General features: G+C 40.4%; 1 protein-coding gene across 1 annotated transcript in view; it reads left to right on the top strand.

Annotated features, from left to right (window-relative positions):
- The first annotated feature begins 1,776 nt into the window (after positions 1-1,776).
- The window catches only part of Pdgfd (platelet derived growth factor D), a 100,639-nt gene continuing 79,698 nt past the window's right edge, over positions 1,777-22,717 (top strand). Inside the window, exons 1-3 of the mRNA XM_008830116.3 lie at positions 1,777-1,837; positions 5,758-5,962; positions 10,890-11,070. Of these exons, the coding sequence (XP_008828338.1) occupies positions 1,777-1,837; positions 5,758-5,962; positions 10,890-11,070 (447 nt within the window). The remainder of the gene's footprint in view (positions 1,838-5,757; positions 5,963-10,889; positions 11,071-22,717) is intronic.

Below are 22,717 nucleotides of genomic sequence, written 5' to 3'. Positions count from 1 at the left end.
ATTGTAAAGTACCTTTGAGTATTTTTGTTTTTATTTTGGTACCCAGCCAGGCTTGGGGGAGTCTTTACATAGTTTTAAACTGAGCAAAAGACACACTCCATTGTTTTTAAGTTCAAAGATGCATTTTAATTCCCCCATCACATGTTCAACACAAATTGATGTGGGAAATGGATTATGATGTGCCAGAGACACTTTTCTGAATTGTTAAGAAATAAAGATATTTTCTAAGCAATATGTTGGAGCAACTTGTTAAAATAATCTATTTCTACTATTACTACAGCTGATAGCATTCAGCATTCATTATAATTTTAAGGGGGCTGAAGAGATGACTCGGTGGTTAAGTGCTTGTGCTTGCTGTACCAGCGTGAAGACTTGAGTTCAAATTCCCAGAACCCATTTCAAGCTGGGAACTGCAGGACATATCTGCAATCCCAGCACTCCTGCCTAGAGATGGGAGGTGGACATGGGAGAAGCCCAGAAAGTCAGGGGCCAGCTGGCTTGCTGGATATAGCAGGAGACCTTTGCTCAAGATAGATAGAAGGAAAGGACTGACACCCAACATTGTCCTGTGACCTCCACTCACATTATGGCACCAGTGCATATCCCTCTTACATGAATCCAGACATAAGTGGTAGTCCTTGTGACTTCTCATTAGCTTCTAGGAGATTTGATGAAGTGAATTCAGGATATTTTTTAATGTGTGGGGACAGAATAGATATAACATTTTACCTTATTTTAACTGGATCTTTATTTAGGTCCAATGCATAGTTCAAAGTTTATAAGGCTATGAAGCTCCCTCTGTATTAAGATACAAAATAAGAGTTATATTCTTAGTATATAAACATACATAGAAATTACTGATTTGCTTTCTGCTCTGTAGTTTAACAGATAATACCTTGCCCTGGTCACTTTCTCTGAAAGTCAGCTGCCAGAGCCAGATCTTGCTTCCAAAGTGGCTTCGTAGCTTGAGACCACAAATTTCTTGAATTCTCAGAATTTCCATTGTAAAATGTGGGTATTGCTAACTGCACAGGGTTGTTGTGATGATTAAGTGTAGTCGTAGATTTGAACCATTTATCATAGTGCAGGCACATAAGAATTGCTCCATAAATGTTACCAAAGTAAATACCTGTGTTAAGGAATGTGCCTTTGTATATAGTACTTTTGTAGTTATCTCATGTTGGAACTGATAGGCGGCGTTCTGTATCTATAATTCATTGTAACTCTTCTGCTAAAAATAACCTTGAGTTGGCATGAAGTTATAAATTATATGTAAACAATGTGATTCAGAAGTTAAAGTGTATTATGAAAAGGAAAGAATCTAAAACTGCCTCCAGTAAATTTCAGACTAAAAGGAAGAAAACTTTTTAAAAGTCTTTCTGGGGGGAAGTGGCAGGGAGTTATGAGCCCCACCTATGCCATGGTAGAGGTCGGGGTACAATTTCCAGTGTCCATCCTCCCCTTCTACCTAGTTTGAGATACGATCTCTTGTTCATTGCTGAGTGTGCCAGACTAACTGATCCATTCATCTTTAGATATTGTCCTGGCTCCAGGTTCCATCTTGCCATGTGAGCTTGAAAATTATAGATGCTGCTCTGTCAAGCTTTCGGTGGCTTCTTGGGATCTGTACTTAGGTTCTCACACACATGAAGGACTTTCCCCGCTGAGCCAACCCCCAAGCCTCAAGAACACTTTTTATACCACAGTGAATAAGAACATTAGCTGTGGGAGCAGATTGCCTGAATTTGTGTTCTCAAGACACCCTTGACTAGCTCCATGACTTTGAGGAAGGTGCTTGGTCTCCCTATTCTCCAGAATCTTCAAATGTCCAATGATGGTAATGATTATATCTATTACAAGGTGTTGCTATAGACACATACTTCTGCATGGCTTTTGGGTGTTTCTAAAACTTGTCTTTAAAACCTGTAGCCCCAGAGTCCAGTTGGACTCTGTGATAAACAGGCCTCTGCTTGTCATCTCTCTCATTCTTTCTCTTTCTCATTCTCTCTCATCCTCTCTCTCTCTCTCACACACACACAGACACACACACACACACACACACACACACACACACCTACCTTGTATTCACTTCCTTCTAGTTCTTCTGACCTCTCTGCAACCAATGCATTTATCCGTGGTCCTTAGCCTTCCTTTGGGCTTTGTTTGTACTTATAATGTATGCATCTTCTATGTTACATGTAGGATTCATTCTTCAAATAGCCTCAAATTATATCCAAATTCAGCATAGCTTCTGAAATATGAAATATGCACACCCTACATACATGAAGCCACTGAATATTACCCCTACAAAGATGAAAGGGAAACTTTCCTGCAGACTCCTTATTACATAAATGAGGAATCTGAACATCTAAGACAGGCATTTTAGAATTCAACATATATATTCAGGCCTGCCTTCTGTTCAGGGCCCATTATATCTAGTTGCTTTTGACATTATTGATGTAAATTTTTATTTAAGAATAAATTTATTTTTGATTAAGCATGTAAACAGCATGAAACATTAAGCCATCAATTATACTGAAGCCAACCCAATAAAACCAAAGTTGTGGACATTATCCTCAAGTAGCAGGCACCTTGAAGATGCTACAGTAGGACATAGTCTCAATAAATGGTTGTTGGCTGGTTGATACTGTGTTATCAGCCAGTCTAGAAAACAGCATTTATCTGGGCTTCCTAGGAGCCCCTTACGACACAATGAGAAAGCAAGTGATTTCCAACATTAGGTCAAGGGAAGGGCGTAAAATGCCAGCTGGCTGCAGTATTTCTCAACCTCTATGAGGCTGACTGGTTGTAGAGCCAGTGCTATCATTCAGATCTGGGAAAGGGACCTCAGCTCCTCCAACTGCCCACTCCTCCTTGGACTCCCTCTCCTACACAAAGTCTGCCTCAGAGAGCCTCAGTACATTAACCAGTGAATGAGTTCCAAAGTTTGCATGTGCACATGCATGAAATTAAGGAAATGAGCCTTTCATGTTTTTTAAAAATTTTTTGCTTATTATTTTTTATTTTACGTGTATGTGTCTATTGCCTGCATGTAGGTAAGTGCACATGTGTTGTGCAATGCCCGCAGAGGTCAGAGAGGCTGTCAGATCCCCTGGAACTGGAGTTATAGACAGTTGTTAGCTGCCATGTGGGTGCTGGGATTCAAACCCGGGTCTTCTCCAAGAAAAACCAGCATTCTTCATGGCTGAGCCATCTCTCTAGCCCCACCTTTCATGTTTTACCTGGGAGTTCCTGCTCATCCTCCCCCTCCTGTTTTGGAAGTTTGAATGCCCACTTCAGCAACTGCACTTTCCAGGCCCTTCCACCAGCAAGTGCAATCTCCTTGACCAGGCTTACTGAATTACAGGCTTCAAAGTAAATTCTCTGAGGGAGGATGCAAATAGACTGTGGTTGGAGGTCTGTTTTTGGTAGGGGCCCCAAAAGCCCCAAAATACAAAGAAATCTAAGAGATCCACCATGGACGATGTAATGCTGACTTGAACTCTCCTAGTCAAGTCGTGTCACAGTTCACATATTAAGTGCACAGACCCCACAGGCACCAACTTCAAGTTTCAGGGGCCTGTCCCCAAGATATCTGCACTTGTAACCAGATGACTACAAATGCAAGAGTCTGCACCTAGCAGTCCCCAGGTTTGACTGATTTACTATAGCAACTCACAGAATTCAAGAAAAACACTATACATAAAGTTTAATTCTAAAGAACAAAACTTAGAACTGGAGGAATAATGAGACTCAGAAGGTGTGGTCTGGAAGATTGCATGTGTGAAGCTTCTGTGTTCCCAGGTTATGTCACCCTCCTGGCGAGGCGTGCCTGTCACAAACACAATCAGGAAGCTTGTCTAGCATGTCCAGAGTTTGGATGTGGTGTCTTGATGCAGACATAACTGACTGAAGCAGTGTCTGTGTGATTAGTCAGTATCCAACCTGGCTGCCTGCCACCTTAAGGCTGGGCTAGCGCATGTTGATTTCCCATGGCCGAAAGCCCTAACTCTTTAACACTATGGCCTTTCAGGCATATCCTCAGTGCTCATCCTAAAACTCTCTAAAGACCTCACACTAAATTGCTTCATTATTGTAAACTGAGGTCTGGTTCTGGAGCCCCACCATGGAAACAAAGTCATTCCCAACACATGAAAATTCAAGGGTCTAGAGCCTAGTCATAGAAAGCCTGGAGGAGAGATTTCTGAGGTTTGGGGGTAGACTTTTTTTTGAAATTTATATTCTTATTTTTGTAATATTTTATTTATTTTCATTTTATACAAATGTATTGCCTGCATGTATGTAAGTATACCCATGTTGTTCAATGCTCTTGGAGGTCAGAGAAGGGCATCAGATTCTCTGAGAACTGGAGTTATGGACAGTTCTTAGCCACCACGGGGGTGCTGGGAATTAACCTGGGTCCTCTGCAAAAGCAGCCAGTGCTCTTAACTACTGAGCCATCTCTCCAGCCACTACTTTTATTTTTGTGAATTTCATACATGAGTATAGTCTTTGCATTATTTCTGTCCCTTTTAGTCCCTCTACAGCTTCTCCCTTGTTCCCCCACTGCCTCTCAATTTCTTGTCCTCTTCTTTATTGTTACATAAACACACAAATGAGCTTCAGCTTATACATAGATAGATAGATAGATAGATAGATAGATAGATAGATAGATAGATAGATAGATAGATGATAGATGGATGATACAATGAGCCCGTTTAGTGGTGCTTCTGTGTACCTGTGTTTAGGGCTGCCCACTTGGAATTAGATAGCCTCTCATGGAGCTAGACCCTGGAGAAACTAATTCCTGCCTCCTTCAGCTTTCACTGATTGCCTGTAGATCTTCATGTTGAGGAGGGACTCCTTTGAATTCCCTCATCCACCTTGGTATGGCAACTGGTTTTGCCATGATATGCAGATCCCATTAGACTACCGTACTATGGAGATTTTATTGAGGCAGCTTCCCTGCCTTAGTAGCAGCAGGTGCCTTGTCCCTCTGGCTCCTACAATCTTCCCGCCCCCTCTTCTGTGATGTTCTCTGAGCCTTAAGTGTAGAGGTTGCATTGTAGATGTGTCACTTAGGGCTGGGCACCTCACAGACACTTATTCTCTGTATTTGACCAGTTGTGCAACTTAGCAATTTTCTCTGTTGCAAAAACAAGCTTCTTTGATCAGTGGTGAGAGGTACACTTGGCAAGCTAGTGGCGGGCTCCCAGCAGCACACTCCCAGGCTAGCGCCAGAGCAGGAAAATGGCCAAATTTTCAGATTTTTCTGATAGAGAAATTCACTTTAAAACTTAGAATGTTTTCATTTGTTTTTCACTCATTCACTCATTCTGTGACGTTTATTTAGACACGCTTAGTTGTAAGAACTGCATTGTTACAATCTTGGGGTCATCTTTATTTTTTATAGATCTTTATTATGCACAAAAGAGGAAAGATGAAGTATTTGAAGTTATTTTCTGATTTTGACTCCAATTTAAATGAACCTGCGGTCTAAGATAACTGTTAATATTACCAGGAAAGTCCCCAGGTTATAAATCATTGACACTTAAACTTGTGAAGAGTTTGAGTTTGGGAAAGTAGGTATGGTAGAAATATGGATGACCTGCTGAACAGAAGGCTACTACTTGGTCTTATGCTTGTGAACAAAATCAAGACGTGCTTTGAAATGTGATGTGTTATAAACTGTTCTTTTTTTTGCTTTCCTGTAATTGGAGCAACATACTAATTTCTACAAGTTGTGACTACTAACAGAGAGCAATCACCTCACAGACTTGTACCGAAGAGATGAAACCATCCAGGTGACAGGCAGCGGTCACGTGCAGAGTCCTCGCTTCCCCAATAGCTATCCCCGGAACCTGCTTCTGACATGGCGGCTCCGCTCCAAGGAGAAAACACGGATACAACTGGCCTTTGATCATCAGTTTGGACTAGAGGAAGCAGAAAATGATATTTGTAGGTAAGAGAGAAAAAGTTCTCACTGTACAAGTCCAAAGTGGGGACAAAGTGAGTTAAAAATACCACATCAAACATTCTTTTCTTAATTCTTTGGAAATACCCAAGACATTTCTGTGCCAACAGATTTTAGAGTGGGTCCTCCCATTAAATTAACTTAAGATAACCAACCACAGTCATCGCTAGAGGCTTTTCTCTTGGGTGAATCTAGATTCTGTCATGTTGATAATCAGCATTAACCAGTATAGTAACCCTTTTTTTCAAAAAGTCTTATGTGAGCCCTAAAGAATGGTCACAAAACATTATACTGCCATCTGTCATGACAGCAAGCCTCCTGTAAAAGGGAAAACCTTGGGGATCTGTGATGTTCCCAGTTCCTGAAAGACCTTTGTGAGCAGGAAATGCATCCAATCCAGGTCGCCTGGAGCTGCATCCTGTAACTCTGGTCAAAGTCTGTCAAAGGCATACAGAGTGAAAACCTCTGCTTACTCCAGGGACTGAGGCCATTGTAAGGATAGCAAGACACGGTGGTGGAGAACATGGTCAGAAGCTTCCTGTGAATCATTAGATTTTTGTTTTTAAAATTTTTTATTATTTTAATTTTATGAGTGATTGCATGTGTTTAAGTATATCTGTGTCAGGCAATGCCCACAGAGGTCAGAAGAGGGTATCAGATCCCCTGGAACTGGAGTTAGGACAGTTGTTAGCTGCCATATGGGTGCTGGGAATTGAACCCAGGTCCTCTGCAAGAGCAGCTAGTACTCTTAACTGCTGAGCCATCTCTCCAGCCCTGAATTCTTAGTTTTAAGGCTCAGATGTGTGTGAGAAGGAAGTAAAGCCAACTGTAGAATCTATGTGCTCCTCAGATGCCTGTTCCTTGTGGTTTCTGGGTCAGGGGGAAAAGATGAACTCTGTGCCTAATACTCTCCTCCCTTCCTAGGGTACTTGTCAGAGGAAGCCCAGGCTGCTGTTCCTTGACGGGTCCGCTCTAGCATCTTACTCAGTTATCACATGTGAGACTCAGAGAGGACTTTTCCCTTTTGTCCTTTACTAGCTGAACTTGTTCTGCATTGCCAATGAGCTACTGAACTGCTAAATCCTTTTAACAGGTTTATTTCCCTTTGAATAATAAAAAGAGGTGCCTTGGATTTGGCTGTGCTTTGCTGCATGTTCAGTATGCTGACAACTTTGATTATGCTGCCATTTTTCCCTGAGACTAGTAGCACAGACTATTGCTTTCTAGGACCACAGAAGGTAATGTATGCCAGAAAGCAGAGACAAAAAAATGGATGGAGAGCCAGTTAATATTTACCAAAAGAATAAACTAAAGCTGATCTTGTGTCTCTTCAACCTTGAAAGGGATAACTAACTTTTTATGCTGACAAATGAAAAGAAAATAAAGCACTATTAAAAATGATTGTTAAAGGTGACAATATAGAAAGTACTGTGGTCTATTTCTACCCAAGACATTCCTGACACTGTCTTAGTATCTTCTACAGTTGCTATGATAAAATACCCTAACAACAGCAACACACAGTAGGAAGGATTCATTTCAGCTCGCAGTCCAAGAGTACAGTCCATCTTGGCAGGGAAGTTGAAACTTGAAGGACTAGTCACTTTGCATCTGCAGTTAAGAAACAGGAAGTAATGAAAGCTGGTGCTCAGCTAGCTTTCTTATTATGGAATTCAGGACCTAAGCCTAGGGAATGGCACCACCCCCAGTCGGCAGGTCTTCCTACTTTGGTTAACCTAATCAAGGTAATCCTCCATAGGCATTTCCAGAGGCCTGTATCCCTAGTGATTCTAGATATCATCATGTTGACAATTAGGATATTGTTGGGTTTTTTGTTGTTGTTTTTTCCACACCAACCAATTCTCTAATATCTGCTGAGAGTCCTACAATTCAGGTCAGCTCTGGCACAATCGATTTGGGCTTAATATCCAAACCCACAAAATAAGAGCTCAATCCCACAGTCTCCCCTGTTTTGAATATCATGTGCAGATGTCAAGTCTCCCATACTTCTGTTCCACCAACTGTAGATCAGTGCCTCCTTGGCTTTGCCAATTTGCTATCGCAGGTCACAAAACTCAAGGATATGCCTTACTTACCATTACCAGTTTAATATGGTGGATATAGGTTAAGAACTACCACAACAAAGAGATGAATAAAGCTATGTGGAAAAAGTACCTTTAAAGAACAGATGTCTTAACCAGCCCAGTTCTCTGAACCCAGAGTTAAGGGGATTATAGAGGGTTCATTATGTAACTACTAGACACCATTTATTTAATCATTGACCATAGGTGATTAAACTCAGTCTCCAGGCTGTGTCTCGTCCCTAGAGTTCTAGAGGTGGGCCCAAAAGTTCCAAACTTTAATCGCACTTTGGTCTTTCTGGTCACATACCTCCTTCCTGAAGTTATCTGGGACCACCAGGAGTCTCCTCATTAGCATAAACTGTGATGAAGAACAAAAGTTGCTCCTCTCATTCCATCACTTGGAAACCTCAAAGGCCAAGCACAAAAACCAAGTGCATTTTTCTTACTCTATTGCTATAGCATACAAGGGAAGCCTCTAGTAATCTGGGATTTTTAAAATATTTTTTAATTGAGCTTTTAAAATTTCATACAATATTATACACTCAAATCCAGACCCCCTCCCCCCATCCCCCTGTCCCCCCATCAAACCCAGTGCACTCTGCCATACATGCTGAGTCCTTTTCATTCAGGTGTTTGTACCCAAATGTCCTTCAGTGTAAATGAGTCCGCTGGAGTCTAGTCAGCCCATCCAGTGGTCATATCTAAGTCATACTCTCCTTCACCCAGCAGCAATCAGTTTCAAATAGTTCTCAATCTAGTGCTGACTCACCACCTATTTCTCATCCCCTCCCCCCTTGGGCTCTTGTTTAATTGAGCTGACATAGGTCCCGTGCTCAACGCCACAGCTGCCACAGGCTCACATGAGCTTGCCTCCAGTGGCCTGGAAGCCTCCACCTCCTTATGATCATGACCCAGCCCTGGATCTTACAGTCTTTCCACCTCCTTTTCTGCAATGGCACTGCTTTCCCTGCCAAGCAGCTCCTAGGTATACATATGTGTTAGTGTTCAGACTCTGTGCACTTCTCATAGGGTTTCTAGGGCATGACTTTCCCATCCAGGTTTCCTAACCCACTATGATCCATTGGATGTCCCTCCCTCCTCTCTTCCCTGCCAATTACTCCCACTTTTTCTACCTCCCTCAGGTAACATCTGTTCCCTACTATCCTCCTTTCAGGTTGGTAAACAGGGGTTTTGATCACTGGGGTTTTGGCTTTCATGATCAGGTGATATATTTTTAGACATTTCATCAAATTTAGCTCCTTCTCAAAACTTATAGGATGAAGTAAAATCATAAGAGGATAAAGGAAGTAGAAGAGACTTGCCTCATAGTCCTCCCTAGGGGAACAATAATGCTCCCTTTGGACACAGAGTTAAAAATTTATACTGGTACTCTTTGAAAAATCAAGTGACCAAATGTTATTAACAAAGTTTCAAATATATTCATGTTTTGTACAGTAAATGTGATTTACACATATTATGCATAAGATGGAATACAATTGATTTCCTACCATCTGTTCCAAAGCCTGATTGATGTTTACATTGTAATATTTTATTGCTTGAATAATGATTCTTTCTTAGTGATTTTCACCTTCCAAGCACCATATAAACATTTAGTAATTAATTTACACAGCACCCAAGAGATACCCAGCTGGTAACATTATATAAACCTTATTTTGCCTAGAAGGAAACTGAGGCAAAGGACATAAGGGCTTCATAAATCACTGTCAAGGAAATTTAGTAACAACATCATTATTTTTAGCTACTCTTTACATTACCCTTTCCAATACAGTAAAAGCTCTGCTGTGCCAAGGTAAACCTAGCAAGCCTGTGTTGGTTTTTCTATACATTTAGAAATGATGCTTCTTATGCTGTTTCCTCTGATAATCTTGACCGAAAAAAATAAGGTAGATCTGAGACTTCTACCTCTGCTTGCCTAAATGCCCCTCATTTCCTGTGACTTTGACACCTGAAGTCATTTGGGAAAAGGTAAAGATGAGGAGTGAGTCTCAACCAAACTGAAGGGCAGATAGTTCAGCGAATTATGTAGAATGTTCCAAGACCTTAAGGGGTTCCAGGATGGAATAAATGATCCATAGGCATGGTATATCTATCACTGAAGAAGCCTTACTCTGGAATGGGGCAGAGGAATTACAGGGACCAGATGACAGAGTAACTAAACAGGCCTTTGCTATTGTCATCAATTCTGAGATTCTGTTTCTTTCACCAGTGCCAGAAGTGATCTTGTGTTAATCTTGAGCACATTAACACCTTGCTTTAACCAACCCAACCTGCTCAGTTACTGATTAACATACATCTCTCCTTATAGTATGTGCTTTTCTTGCTGAAAAATGCCATATGTCATGATGCAGTCCTTCTGAAAGACAATTTTTAAAAAATGAATAAAACAAATCCTATACATAAGCTATACATAGAATACTGAATCTGTGAGTTATGAAGATACCAATCAGGTCCTTCTCAAGTGTCAAATCAGTTCAAAATGATAATTTATGTGCAAACATTATGAAGTTAATATTTGGGCATATAGCTCAACCTACATCTAAAATATGTCAATAGATTAGTTACTTTGTTCTTTCCTGAAAATATTCTAAGAATCATGCTTTGAAAGTAACCTTTTAAAATAAGTTAGGATATTGGGCCTTTCATAACTGAATATATAATGGTTCTCTTGGAATAGATTGTTCAAGTTTAAGTTTGGAAAACAACTCCCAATCTAGTTATCCTTTTCACATATTATAGATTAATTTTCAGCTCATTTAGTTGGTTAAAGGAAATCAACTTTGATCACAACATTAATGAAGTCACATTGATTCTAGGTATGATTTTGTGGAAGTTGAAGATGTGTCTGAAACTAGTACCATCATTAGAGGAAGGTGGTGCGGACACAAAGAAGTCCCCCCAAGGATAACCTCAAGAACAAACCAAATTAAAATAACGTTCAAGTCTGATGACTACTTTGTGGCAAAACCTGGATTCAAAATTTATTATTCGTTTGTGGTAAGTAGCAAATGTACCATGTGATTAAAAGCAGACACTGGTTTCATTGTGCATAAGGATCATTTTCTGTGATTAAATATAGTGATGTGAGGAGAATGTACTTTATTAATCCCTCATGGCATGTTTTGTTCCTGCCCTATTGACAAACTCTTAAAGCCTTTATTTGTAAGGAATATCTTTAGATTTATTTAGTCAACTTTGGGCCATGCAGTTTGAAAGAGAGCATTGTAAACAGAAAATGGAAAATAGTTTATAACAAAGCATATTCAATTCAGCTGAAGCAAGGAAAAACATATAGCCCACTAGGAGGTATGTGTATGATGAATAATATTTCCTCCTTTGACTTGAAAATATATCCATAAATTTTGTTGCAGAATGAAGGCCCTAATTATTTTAGTTTAAATAATGACTCAGATTTGAGAAGGGTCCATGTCATGATCACAGAGCCCCAGGGTTGACAAGTATTTTTCAAGATCATAAGGTCCTATTCTGGACCCAAATTTCAAATCCCATTCGCTACACTCAATGCTTTTTTTAAATCTCCTTTCTGCTTAAGCCTCTTAACAGCCATTTCCAACCTTAAATGGTTGTGTCAGGAAATATTCAACCTCATAGTGAGCCAGAATTTAAACTGTAGTTCATTGTAGCTGTTGGGTAACACAGTCATGTGTCTTCATTCCTCATTCAGTGCCTAGCATGAAGTTTGGGCGCCAAATAGAACATAGTGCAGTATATGGTATCAATATGAGGGCTTTTGTCTTTTATTCTTTGAGAATTCAATATAAAGTAGGAAAAGTCTTGCTTGCTCTATCCACTGATGTTTTCATGTACTGTGGTGAGCTATTAAATACTAAGTCAATTCTGCATTAGAACATTACCAATGCCAGTGGTTTAGGCTGGCAGTCGTTCCATTTCTAATTTGGACATAATCCATCCAGCATGGTTCACATTATTGCAAACATATCCTTTGGCTCAGCATTGAACATTTAGTTTCTATGTTTCTTTCCCCTTTCATGTATGTACTCAGTGATACATCGGTTCTCAGGTGTTCAGGAGTAAGTAGACTTGGCCTGTTTGAATGACGATGGGGACAAGTTTAGTGAAAGACCTTTTCCTCTTAAGATATCTATCACATTGACTGCAGTGCATGTTTTCTGTGATGCTTTGGTTACGATTAAGTTAAAGACTCCATAATTTAGAGATAACATTTCTAATTTATATATTTATTCATTTTGTGAGTTTGTGAGTTTGCGTGTGTCTGTGTGACTATGTGTGTATGGTATGAGTGTGTACATAGGTATGGGCGTGCTTGTCAGTATGGGTGCTCATAGGCATGTATGGAAACCAGAAGTTGACATCAGGATGTCTACCTCAGCTGTTTCTCTACATTTTTATTTTTATTTATTCTTTAGTAGTTTCATACATAAATACAGTATATTTAGATCATATCCATCCCTGCTTCCCTAACTCCAACTTGTTCTGGACAAACCTTCACATCCCTTTCCTAGCTCACATCCGTCTCTCTTTTTATAACCAAGTACAGTTATTGCTACCTGTACATGTATTGGTGTGAGGCAGCATCCACTAAAGCATGTTCAACCTACCCTGGGACACACCACTGCAAAAACTGATTCTCCTTCTCCCAGTCGCCATGAACTACCAATAGCTCCTTAGCTAGAGGCGGGACCTTGCAAGCTCCTTCCCTGTCCAAGCTGGAATGTTGACTGGCTTGATTCTGTACAGGTCTTATACCAGCAACCACAGCTGTGAGTTCATGAGTGCAGTGGCCTGCCATGTCCAGAAGATACTATCCTGTGGCAATCTTCCCTGACTTCTGACATAATCTTTCCATCCCCTCTTCTGTGATGTTCCTCAAGCCTAGTGGGGCAAGCTGTAATATGAATGTCCCAGTTAAGGCTGAGCACTTTAGAGTCACTTCTTTGAATTTGACCAGTTGTGAGTCCTGTTGCATAAAGAAATCTCTCTGATGAGGAGTGGGAGTTGCACTTGGCTATGGGTACAAGTAAGTATTTAGAAGGCAGTTTGATGTCATGTCCCTTTAGTAAGGTAATAGTAATGAGTGCCCAGAATCCATGACTCCTCCAGCCATAGGTTCTTACCCAGGTTTACAGTACTACACAGGAGTTCCCTCCTGTGGAGCAGGTATTAAGCCCAGTCACAAAGCTGTCAATTGCTCTTATAACAGTCATGCCACTGCTACACCAATGGATATATATTGTCAAGTCAGTCATTATTGTTGCCTGTAGGATTCACAGCTGGTTAAGATTGTCTTTGGCATTTATCCCCCCCGCATCCTACAAAGCACCTTCTGGCACTATGAAACCTAGCAAGCATGGAAGAAGTTTCCAGTTCAGTACCAGCTTGACTTCTTTTCATGTCCTGTGATCAAAGTGTGTGATATCTTCAGCAACAGAGTCTTACCTAGAGCCCTAGTTGGTAACCAAAAGCACCAGCAGTAACCGTGTTGTTTTGGGAGTCTCTTGGACTATTTTGCTCTTTTGGCTATACTGGCTGATCTCTGCCCCCAGCACTGGAGTTCCAGGCGCTCACTAGAACACTTGGCTTTTATGTGGCTTCTGGAGGTCTGAGCTCAGGTCCTCATGTTTGCACAGCAAGCATTTTATCCACTGAACTGTCTCCTCAGCCACTGGCACATCTTATTCTTAATACAATGTCATTAAAGTAAAACAACTTCACAGTAAAAATGCGATCTCGAAGCATCGTGAATGCTCTTATGCGAGATGTTAGGAGTTATGGAACAGACTTATCACTCATACCTAGTCAGTGTTCAGTGAGATATGGGACAGCCTCTGTGGTCTGGTGTCAGCTGTGTAACATTATCCATTATTCTCTCATCTCAACAATTACATTCAGCTTCAAGAAGTAGAGATAGGTGTAGCATTGTCATGTTTTTAACTACTGACCTCTTGCTTTGTTCCATTGAGGGGCAAGCACCATTTACAATTCGCTTCTGGCACTATCTATGGTCAGCCAATACCAAACAGCTTTGGGACCTGAATTTTAAAAGGTAAACTGAGATTACTGTTTAGGTATGTAGTGACCCTAGAGGGGTGGCCTTTTGACAGAGTTCTTATGCTCAATTCTTACTCCGTAGACATAGAGGTTGCCTTCTGCCTTAAACTTATAGTTTGGAAAAATCAGCTTCTTCATAAATATACTTTACATGAATTTTGTAAAGCAGGGTTTACAAACTGAATAGAACAGACTTGAAAACACATGTGGACCTAGGTGTTAGTTAATAGGGAGACAATAGAATTGAAGCACTCAGTTGCTATCAAGTGTATTTTAATTGTGATTATTAGGGTATTAACATGTCTAGGGGCTAGGTGCAGCTGTTTTGCAGTCTCTTATTTAGGAAATGGTAGGTGTTCTGGAAACTTGAGCCTTAAGAATTGTTTCCAAGGAGCCAAAGTGCCCTTGGAAAATGGCACATAGATGTTAGGAGAGACCGGGGTCACTCTTAATCACCCTTTTTCTGCTTCTGTACCTTACAGTGGACAGCTTTCCTCTTCTACCTCAAAACTATTTGAACTCCCAAGGGCATCTCCTAAGGCTGTATGCAGTTGGTGCTCAATGACGTAGAAAAACATTGCACTGGGATCAAATCTATATAATCTGTTCATACAGTTTTAGAAAAGTCTAATTTGTATTTTAATCACTTTTAATGCATCAAAGTGTGGGAGACTCATGGAGAAAATTAAACTTACTTAGTTTGGTTGGAAGTGGTTCTTACTTTCCAGCTTTGTTGAATGTACTTGGCATAACATATTCTGTCTTTTTTTTTTAATAGCACCTGTCATAATCTCTTCCTAGAGCAAGCGAGTCAGGGCTGCTCTCTGAAGCTTGTTCAGAACAGAATCAGGTTTCACCAGCTGCTAATGTTGTGATGTTGAGGAAGGTTCTTACTCTTCGCTATTATACCTCTAAAGTGAAGTGGGTATGAGAATTTAGAAAGACAGGAATACGTAGCACTGTAGCTAGGAAACTCTTAGTGCTCAGTAGGATGGTTACAGAGTCCTACCTTTCATGACACCACTTATATAAATATCTGTATCCTCCAGATAAATGATTAACTTTTTGAAAATTGTGTAGCCCAGGTATTTTGCCCCTGTATGTATTCTGCACATTGCCTTGTACTAACCATTTGAAAAATTGACTTTTCTCTGAGAAAATGTGGTTCATGAGGGAACTGCATGGCTCCGTTTTCCTGCTCTGTTGCTCAGCCCTCTTTTCCAATCTTATTCCACTGAGTATAATAGATAGCTCCTGGATACTTAATTGACCAGAATGTATAATATGTCAAGCACTTGCTTGATGTGACCATCTAAATAAACTAGGATCTCCTACCGCAAATCCACTTTGTTGGGAAATGAAAGAATGAATATTCATTATATGGTTAGGAAGAATATTCTAATGCTCAGTAAACATGATTTCACTCAATGTCAGTGTACAGAGGAGGAATAGACATGGCTGTGAATTTCAGCTCTGCTGTTTAGTGCTGTCATCTTCTCACCGGTACAATGATGAAAATGCTCTCAGACCTTTGTCCTGACTGTTAAATAATTTTCATGAGCCATTCTGCATGGATTATATTCACTACAGATAAGTACTGTTGTTATTATCATTGCTGGTATTATTATTACCATATCAAGTGACAGGATTAGAATTCCTTTACTAATAAACTCCTTGCCAATGAATATGGGTCTATGAATGTGTATGTGTCCACCTGTGCACCATGACCATATTTGACTTTCTTCATGCAAGGAACAAATATTATTTTGTATTTTGTAATAAACATGAGAACTTCCATCTTATGGTGCAGTAACTGCATGTGTGTGTGTTTAATAGTATGGTATTACTCTAACTTAAAATAAACATTTACTTTTTACTTTTAATTTTATGTGAACGACTGTTTTTCCAGCATGTATGTAGGTGCACCCATGTCTTACAGTGCCCACAGAGACCAGAAGAATGTGTCAGATCCCCTGGAACTGGAGTTACAGATGATTGTTAGCTGCCATGTGGGTGCTGGGAACAGAAGTTGGGTCTTTCAACCTCTGAGTCATCTCTTCAGCTCCATAAGCAGTCCTTTAGAAGTTATTCAAAGCCTTTTTGTTCTATTAATAAAGTGTGGTGTAATTCATAAGTTGAAATGGGCTAATGTCCATTATTAACATCTTCTAATTTTTTTAAAGCAGTTTTATCAGACCAGTCACTTAACTGTCTTATCTCTGCAGTGAATTAACTTCAAGTGGTACCATTAAGATTTCTATTGAGATTAAAACTCAATTGGGGAAAAATTTTACATAAAAATAGTTGCTTAACATAGAAGAAATAGGGAAAGTGGAAAAAGTGGAATAATTAGAGAAAGAAGAGGAAAACATAGGAATTGACGAAAATAAAATTCTCAGTTCCCTTAATATTATTATTTCCTCCATTCTAATGTTGATTAAAGTTTCCAATTGTGAAGCAAAAGTACAACTATCAACAACAGAAAACCAGGCAATTCATTCTCATTTTCCTCAGTTCAATTCTTTTTTTTAAAGCTCTATTTTATTTTAATTTTATGTGTATGCTGTGTGTCTGTGTATGTGGGTAAGGAGAAGACCAAACAGTAAAGTCTAGAACATAAGAGAGGAGGCGTCTTCCCTTGAGTGATGACAATTTTCTTGTGCCTTGGTGTTCTGGAATATCGGAAACAGATAAAACTAGAGTTAATTCTTCTCTCAGTAAGGAGGAGGGAGGAAAAACTGTGATTGCCTGTGCAGACCTGTAATCCTATTTACTCTAGCAGCTTAGGCAGAGGATCACAAGTTTAAAGGCTGTCTGGGCTACAGAGTGAGTTCAAAGCTAGCTTGAGTAACCTAAAAAGACTCTGTCTCAAATGTTTAAATAATAGAAAAGCCATTAATGAGCTGGGGTATGGCTCAATGATAAAGCACTTGCCTAGTACATATGTGGGAACCTATGTTCAATTCCTGCTAATCCAAAAGAAAAAAGGGGGTGAAGTAGGAGATTTTTTTTTTGGTCTTTTTGAGACAGGGTCTCCCTGTAGCCCCAGCTCTGCTGGATTCACTATGGAGACTAGGCTGGCCTTGAACTCACAGAGATCCACCTCTCTCTGCCTCCCAAGTGCTGGGATTAAAGGTGTGTGCCACCACACCCTACAGTAGGAGATTTTTTATCTTTCTGTAATTCCATGCTATTATCTTTTCCAGTCTTTATATGGGATTATAACTAGTACATTGACAAGATACTGAACAATGTTGACAGAAAGTCAGGGGGATGGTCAGAGTCAGACACAAGAGGGGCATATGCAGGCTCCAAAATCCCTGAGTCAATGGTCAGAAAACCTAGACGTTTACAAGGGTGTTGGTGACAGTAACCTTTACGAAGGGTCTCATTGTCACAGAATGGGATGCACAGGGGGAGAAAAGTGTTCTTATTTCTCAAATGTACGTGTTCTTATATTCTCAAATGTGCTAAAATTTTACCAATTTCAGAGATTACTCTTCATGGGGTTTCTCTTTGGGAACATGGAGTTTTAACAGATATTTTAATCAGATTGTTCCCTTAATGCATAAATATATGAGAGAACTAAAATACAGTTCATGACCAAGTGAGAAACAAAATTTACTATAATCCTGGAGTTAAAGATTTGACCAAGAATATGCCTGGGTGTATAAATAATGGTAATGGGTAAAGGGACTAAAGGAAAAATAGACTCCTCTGGTGGGAGGTGGAAGAGAGGGAGGCAGCACTGAGGGAGTGGGAGGAGCCAAGTCAGGGAAGAAATGAGACATCCCGTCGACTTGCTGGGCCTCCTTGGTCATGCATTTGTCTCAATGTGCTGCGCAGTATTTTGTTACTGAGCTCCTATTATGTGTCCTATACTAAGATGAATACTGTGCATTGGTAGCAAATTTAGCAATGTTCCTGCTTTTATAGAACATATCACTTGGTAGATACAACCCTGACCACAACAGTGACAGCAACAGGAAAAATAATAATATATTGTTATTATTATAAAAGAATAATAATAAAAGTATTAACAGTTGCTAACGCTCTGCATCCTAGGGAGGACTCAGTAGATGAGGCACTGTATGTGAGGTATGTAATGTCGTACCTAGCATGTTATGAATCATCTACTGCTGTTAAGCCATGAATTATGTATCTCCATGAAAACTGCCTTACGATAACCGTAGATTGCAGATCTGCAGTACCTCAGAGAGCAGGTGCTATATGAACCCTCTGACTTTGCAAGTACAATAGTGACACAGTTAATGAATGACAAATGGGATGGTGAACACAAGGCAGTGATGAGGTCGGTGTGTGATCACAGAGCCTGTACCTGTTTGCTGCATTCCTGAGATTTAAAAAAAAAAAAGCCATGGGCTTACTTCAGACAAGAATATATCTATACTCAGAACTGTGCACAAAATGTTAGGAAGCCCTCAGTCCTCATCTGTGTGTTCTTAGGGATCCACAGGTGCAGTCCAGAAGCCCACACATCTTGCCGCTATGTGTAATGAGACTTCTGGGAATGTCTTCCCACATGGTGACTAGGGCTCTCTGACACTGACACAGTAGTGTTTGAAATCTTGTTTTACTATCATAATTAATTTTTCTCATAAACCCCATTTGCTAATCACATGAGCAAATGACCCCCCTGTGTGCTGAGTAAACACATTTCTAGCTTTGAGGGAGATACTGTTTAATGACATTGGAAAATCCAGCATCCTGTTTATCTAGAGCTTAATTATAAGGACATGCTACAAGTAAACTTGCACCCTTGAAAACCAGAAAGATGTGGTGATCTTAGATGACTATGCCTCTTCATGTACATATAACTTTCTCTCTATAACTGTGTTTTTTGCTCTATTCATATTTTGATAGATAAAAACAAGAAGAAAAATGAAGATGATGAAAGATATTCAACTGCATTAGAAAATGGTTTGCATGTTTAAGACATGCCTATGATAGATCACTATTTCACGTTTTTAAATGATGAGGAGGCCAGAGAGATGGCTTAGTGGGTAAAAGCCTGATGACCTGAATTCATTCACCAGGACTTACATGGGTAAAGAAAAACTCCTGCAAGTTGTTCTCTGACCTACACACACACACACACACACACACACACACACACAGACACACACACACAATGGCATGTAGGCACACACACACAATGGCATGCACGCACACACACTATTTCATGTATGCACAGACACGTGCACACACACACACTATGGCATGTATGTACACACAGACATGTGCACACACACACTATGACATGTACACACACACACTATGGCATGTACACACATACAATGGGCATGCACGCACACACACACACGCACAAATAGATATAAGAAAAGAATATAATTTTTAGAGTGATGTGTCCCAATATGAGGAGCACACACCCTTAATCCCAGCATTGAATAGGGTGAGGCAGAATTGCCGTGAATTTAAAGACAGCTTGGTCTATATAATAAGTCTCAGGCCAGCCAAGGCTACAAAGCAAGATACAAACAATATGCCAACAAAAGTGATGGAATGAACCTCCATCCAAATACTGCTGAAGACTTATGCTGTATAGTAAGGAAATGAAAGTTCTGTGGGAGAGAAGTGTATGAGTATGAGCCAGTATGAAAGGCTGTGATAGAATGCTCACACAGCATTTCTACTTCAGGAGGAAGACGGGCACTTAGTCTTAAAAGGAGAGGTATGGCTGGGAGAGCATCCCAGAAAGATAGTGTTTGAGGGAAGTCAAAAACTCAAGAGAAACCAAGCTGCTTCAGAAGAGGCTGATAAGGCCACCGAGCACTGTAAGTTGAGAGTTGATTGCACTTACCGTCTTTTCTTTATTGGGCTCAGTAGAAGAGAGACAAGAAGAAAGGAACATCCAAACAATTCCATTAGTGGGGCCCACAAAATACCAACACCCAGGACCCTCTACTCAAGCTAGAACCAAAGATGTCTTTAGGGCAAAAAGCCAAAGTGAGAATGTCCTAACCGTGATTCACAGTCAGATGGAAAGATTCTTGGGACCTGCTCTGAGGTCAATAAAATGCATGGATCCACTTTCTCCTCCCAAAGCAGGAAGAACACAGGTTTGGTTATCAGTGGTCACAAACACACATGAAAGCTGGGAAGGAAGGAAGGTGTTGGGCTCCCCTGTGCTGCACAGATGAACCCAGGAAGTACAAGAGAGCAAGAGGAAGCTGCCCTGCCCGAGAGAGAAATGGGGAGGACAGCGGATAAAGGAAGAGAGGGAAAGTGAGGTGAAGAAATGAAATATTGAAAGATTTGTTGAGTGTGTGCCTGAGGCACCCTAAGGAAGGAAGGGCTTCCGCTAGGAAAGAACAATTGACTGTGTGCTCCTGGAGGACCCAGGACAGTGATTCTTATGTTGTAGTTTTTCAAGTAGTCATTTTTGGGAACTCCAAAATTCCACTCTTATGGTTGTAAGGAGCCCTCCTTACTAGAGGGATCACCTGTTCTGATTGGGAATTAAAGCTCCCATAAACTCTGCATTGATTCCAGTCTCCTCTCTCAAGTGAACAAAGGAGTTAAAATCAGTACTATAAAAGGAAATTCTCTGGCCTTGAAAACATCTGTCCTTCAAGTTCTCCTTATCAGTGAACATGTGACAGAGTAAAACTGATCACCATTCAAGATTACTGCTTTCAATTGTGGGAGAATTGAGCTACAAATTCAAAGTGACTTTCCTTGTTTGGTTGGAAATTGGTGGTGGACAGGTGTGAAGCTACCTCTCAAAGAGAAAGCCACGTGAATTAATAAAGTGATTGATGCTTCTTGACTGGGCACGGCTAATTGCTTCCTGATCGGTTGCCTTCCTGTCGCTCCTCCACTGTCAGCCTGTGCTGCGCATGGTTACTGGCTAAAACAGGGACATTATTTCATCATTTTTCCAGCTGGAAAGTTGTGAATGGATCCAAGTGTCCCATGGAAAACTCTCTGGACACCCCGAGCCTTCTCCATTCTGACTACCAACTAAACTTCTAGCTGCAGTTCTGCCATTATTCTCCCGTTAGACTACTAGTCTCAGTCAGAGACCTCACCACCATATGACTCCCCACCTCAGACCCAGGCACTCAAGCTCCCTATGAACGTTTCCTGAGGAACACAAGTCTTCCCTTCCTGTCAGAGTCATAGGCACATCAGAAACACTGCTGTCCTCAGAGCCTCAATCCCATCTACTCTCATTTTAAGAACTGATAATGGTGTTCTTTATGTCATAATTTGTAATAGAATACTATACATATACCCCTGATACTTTAAAAAATATACAAGAAAGTAGATTAAGTGTGTAAAGTGATTGCCATGCATACATGAAGACCTGAGTTTGGACCCCAGGAATCCACAAAAAGCCAGATGTGGTGATATAAGTAATCCCAGCAAGATGGGAGGAAGAGACAGGATAATTCTTGAAAGCTCACAAGCCACCTAGCCTGACATGTACAGTGACAAAGAACAAGAGAGCCTTTCTCAAACAAGGCAGAAGGTGATCATGGACACCAGGGGTTGTCCTCTGACCTCCACTTGTGTTTTAGCATATACACTTCTGCAGTCACACACATGAACGTGCACATGCACATTCACATGCACAAGATTAATGTGTGTGTATATGATGAAGACAGCAATTCATAAATGAAATATATACAAAGTATGTAAAAGAATAAAAGTAGAAAAAGGCACCCATAGTTCCCAACACTCAAGTACAACTATCACATACATGTTGGCACATTTCTTTCCAGTCTTTTTTAACCCATAAAAACCCATGAGAAGCTCTCACTTTCTCTTTGACTGTCAGTGCTCCTTGGGAGTGGGGACTAGTTAAAGTGTTTATCACAAGGCATTGCTCTAATAAAGGCTCATGATATTTAATTCAGCTAAATCATCAAGCATTCATCCAGTAGTTATGATGCATCTAAGAGTTTAGAGCAAAAATGATAAAAAACAATTTCCTAAAAAGAGAAAACATTCTTGTTAGCAGTGGCCTTTTATAAGATCCTGAAAGTACTTAACACTGCAGTTCTATGGATATGCCAAGGGCCGTGACCTGCCTCAGTTAAGGTACTCACAAGGCACTGAAGAGGATGGAAGTGAGGTGAATTGGGCCAAGGATAGGGTGGTGGCAGCCACCAGAAAGGTCAAATGTCAGGGGGACTGTGGAATACAAATATAGCACATAACCAGTTCTGAATTCTGCCTCTGCAAACTTTCAACCTCAAGGAGATTTCCAAGAAAAGCCTAATCTTTCATCTGTTTGTGTAACTGCAATGTAATAACCTACAGGATTCCTTTTTTCTGTTCATCTTCCCAGTAGCCTTTCTTATGAACTGACTTGAGAGCCTTAGAAGTTCAGTTCAGATGTTCTGAATAATTAGTCTCTGGCACCCCTGAAGTCTAGCATTGCAGAGGACTTTGCTGATACCTCAAGATCTTTTCAGAATTTTAAGAGACTTTAAGACTATTCAGTTTACTCTGTGCATGTGAGAGATGGAGGGGGGAGAGAGAGAGAGAGAGAGAGAGAGAGAGAGAGAGAGAGAGAGAGAGAGAGACGCACACAGAGAGGAGA

The sequence above is a fragment of the Nannospalax galili genome, unplaced genomic scaffold (assembly GCF_000622305.1).
Source record: "Nannospalax galili isolate Female #2095 unplaced genomic scaffold, S.galili_v1.0 scaffold1750, whole genome shotgun sequence".
In the NCBI taxonomy this organism is placed as follows: domain Eukaryota; kingdom Metazoa; phylum Chordata; class Mammalia; order Rodentia; family Spalacidae; genus Nannospalax; species Nannospalax galili.
Note: the sequence above shows the minus strand (reverse complement) of the source record. Positions and strands in the feature narration are given on the sequence as shown.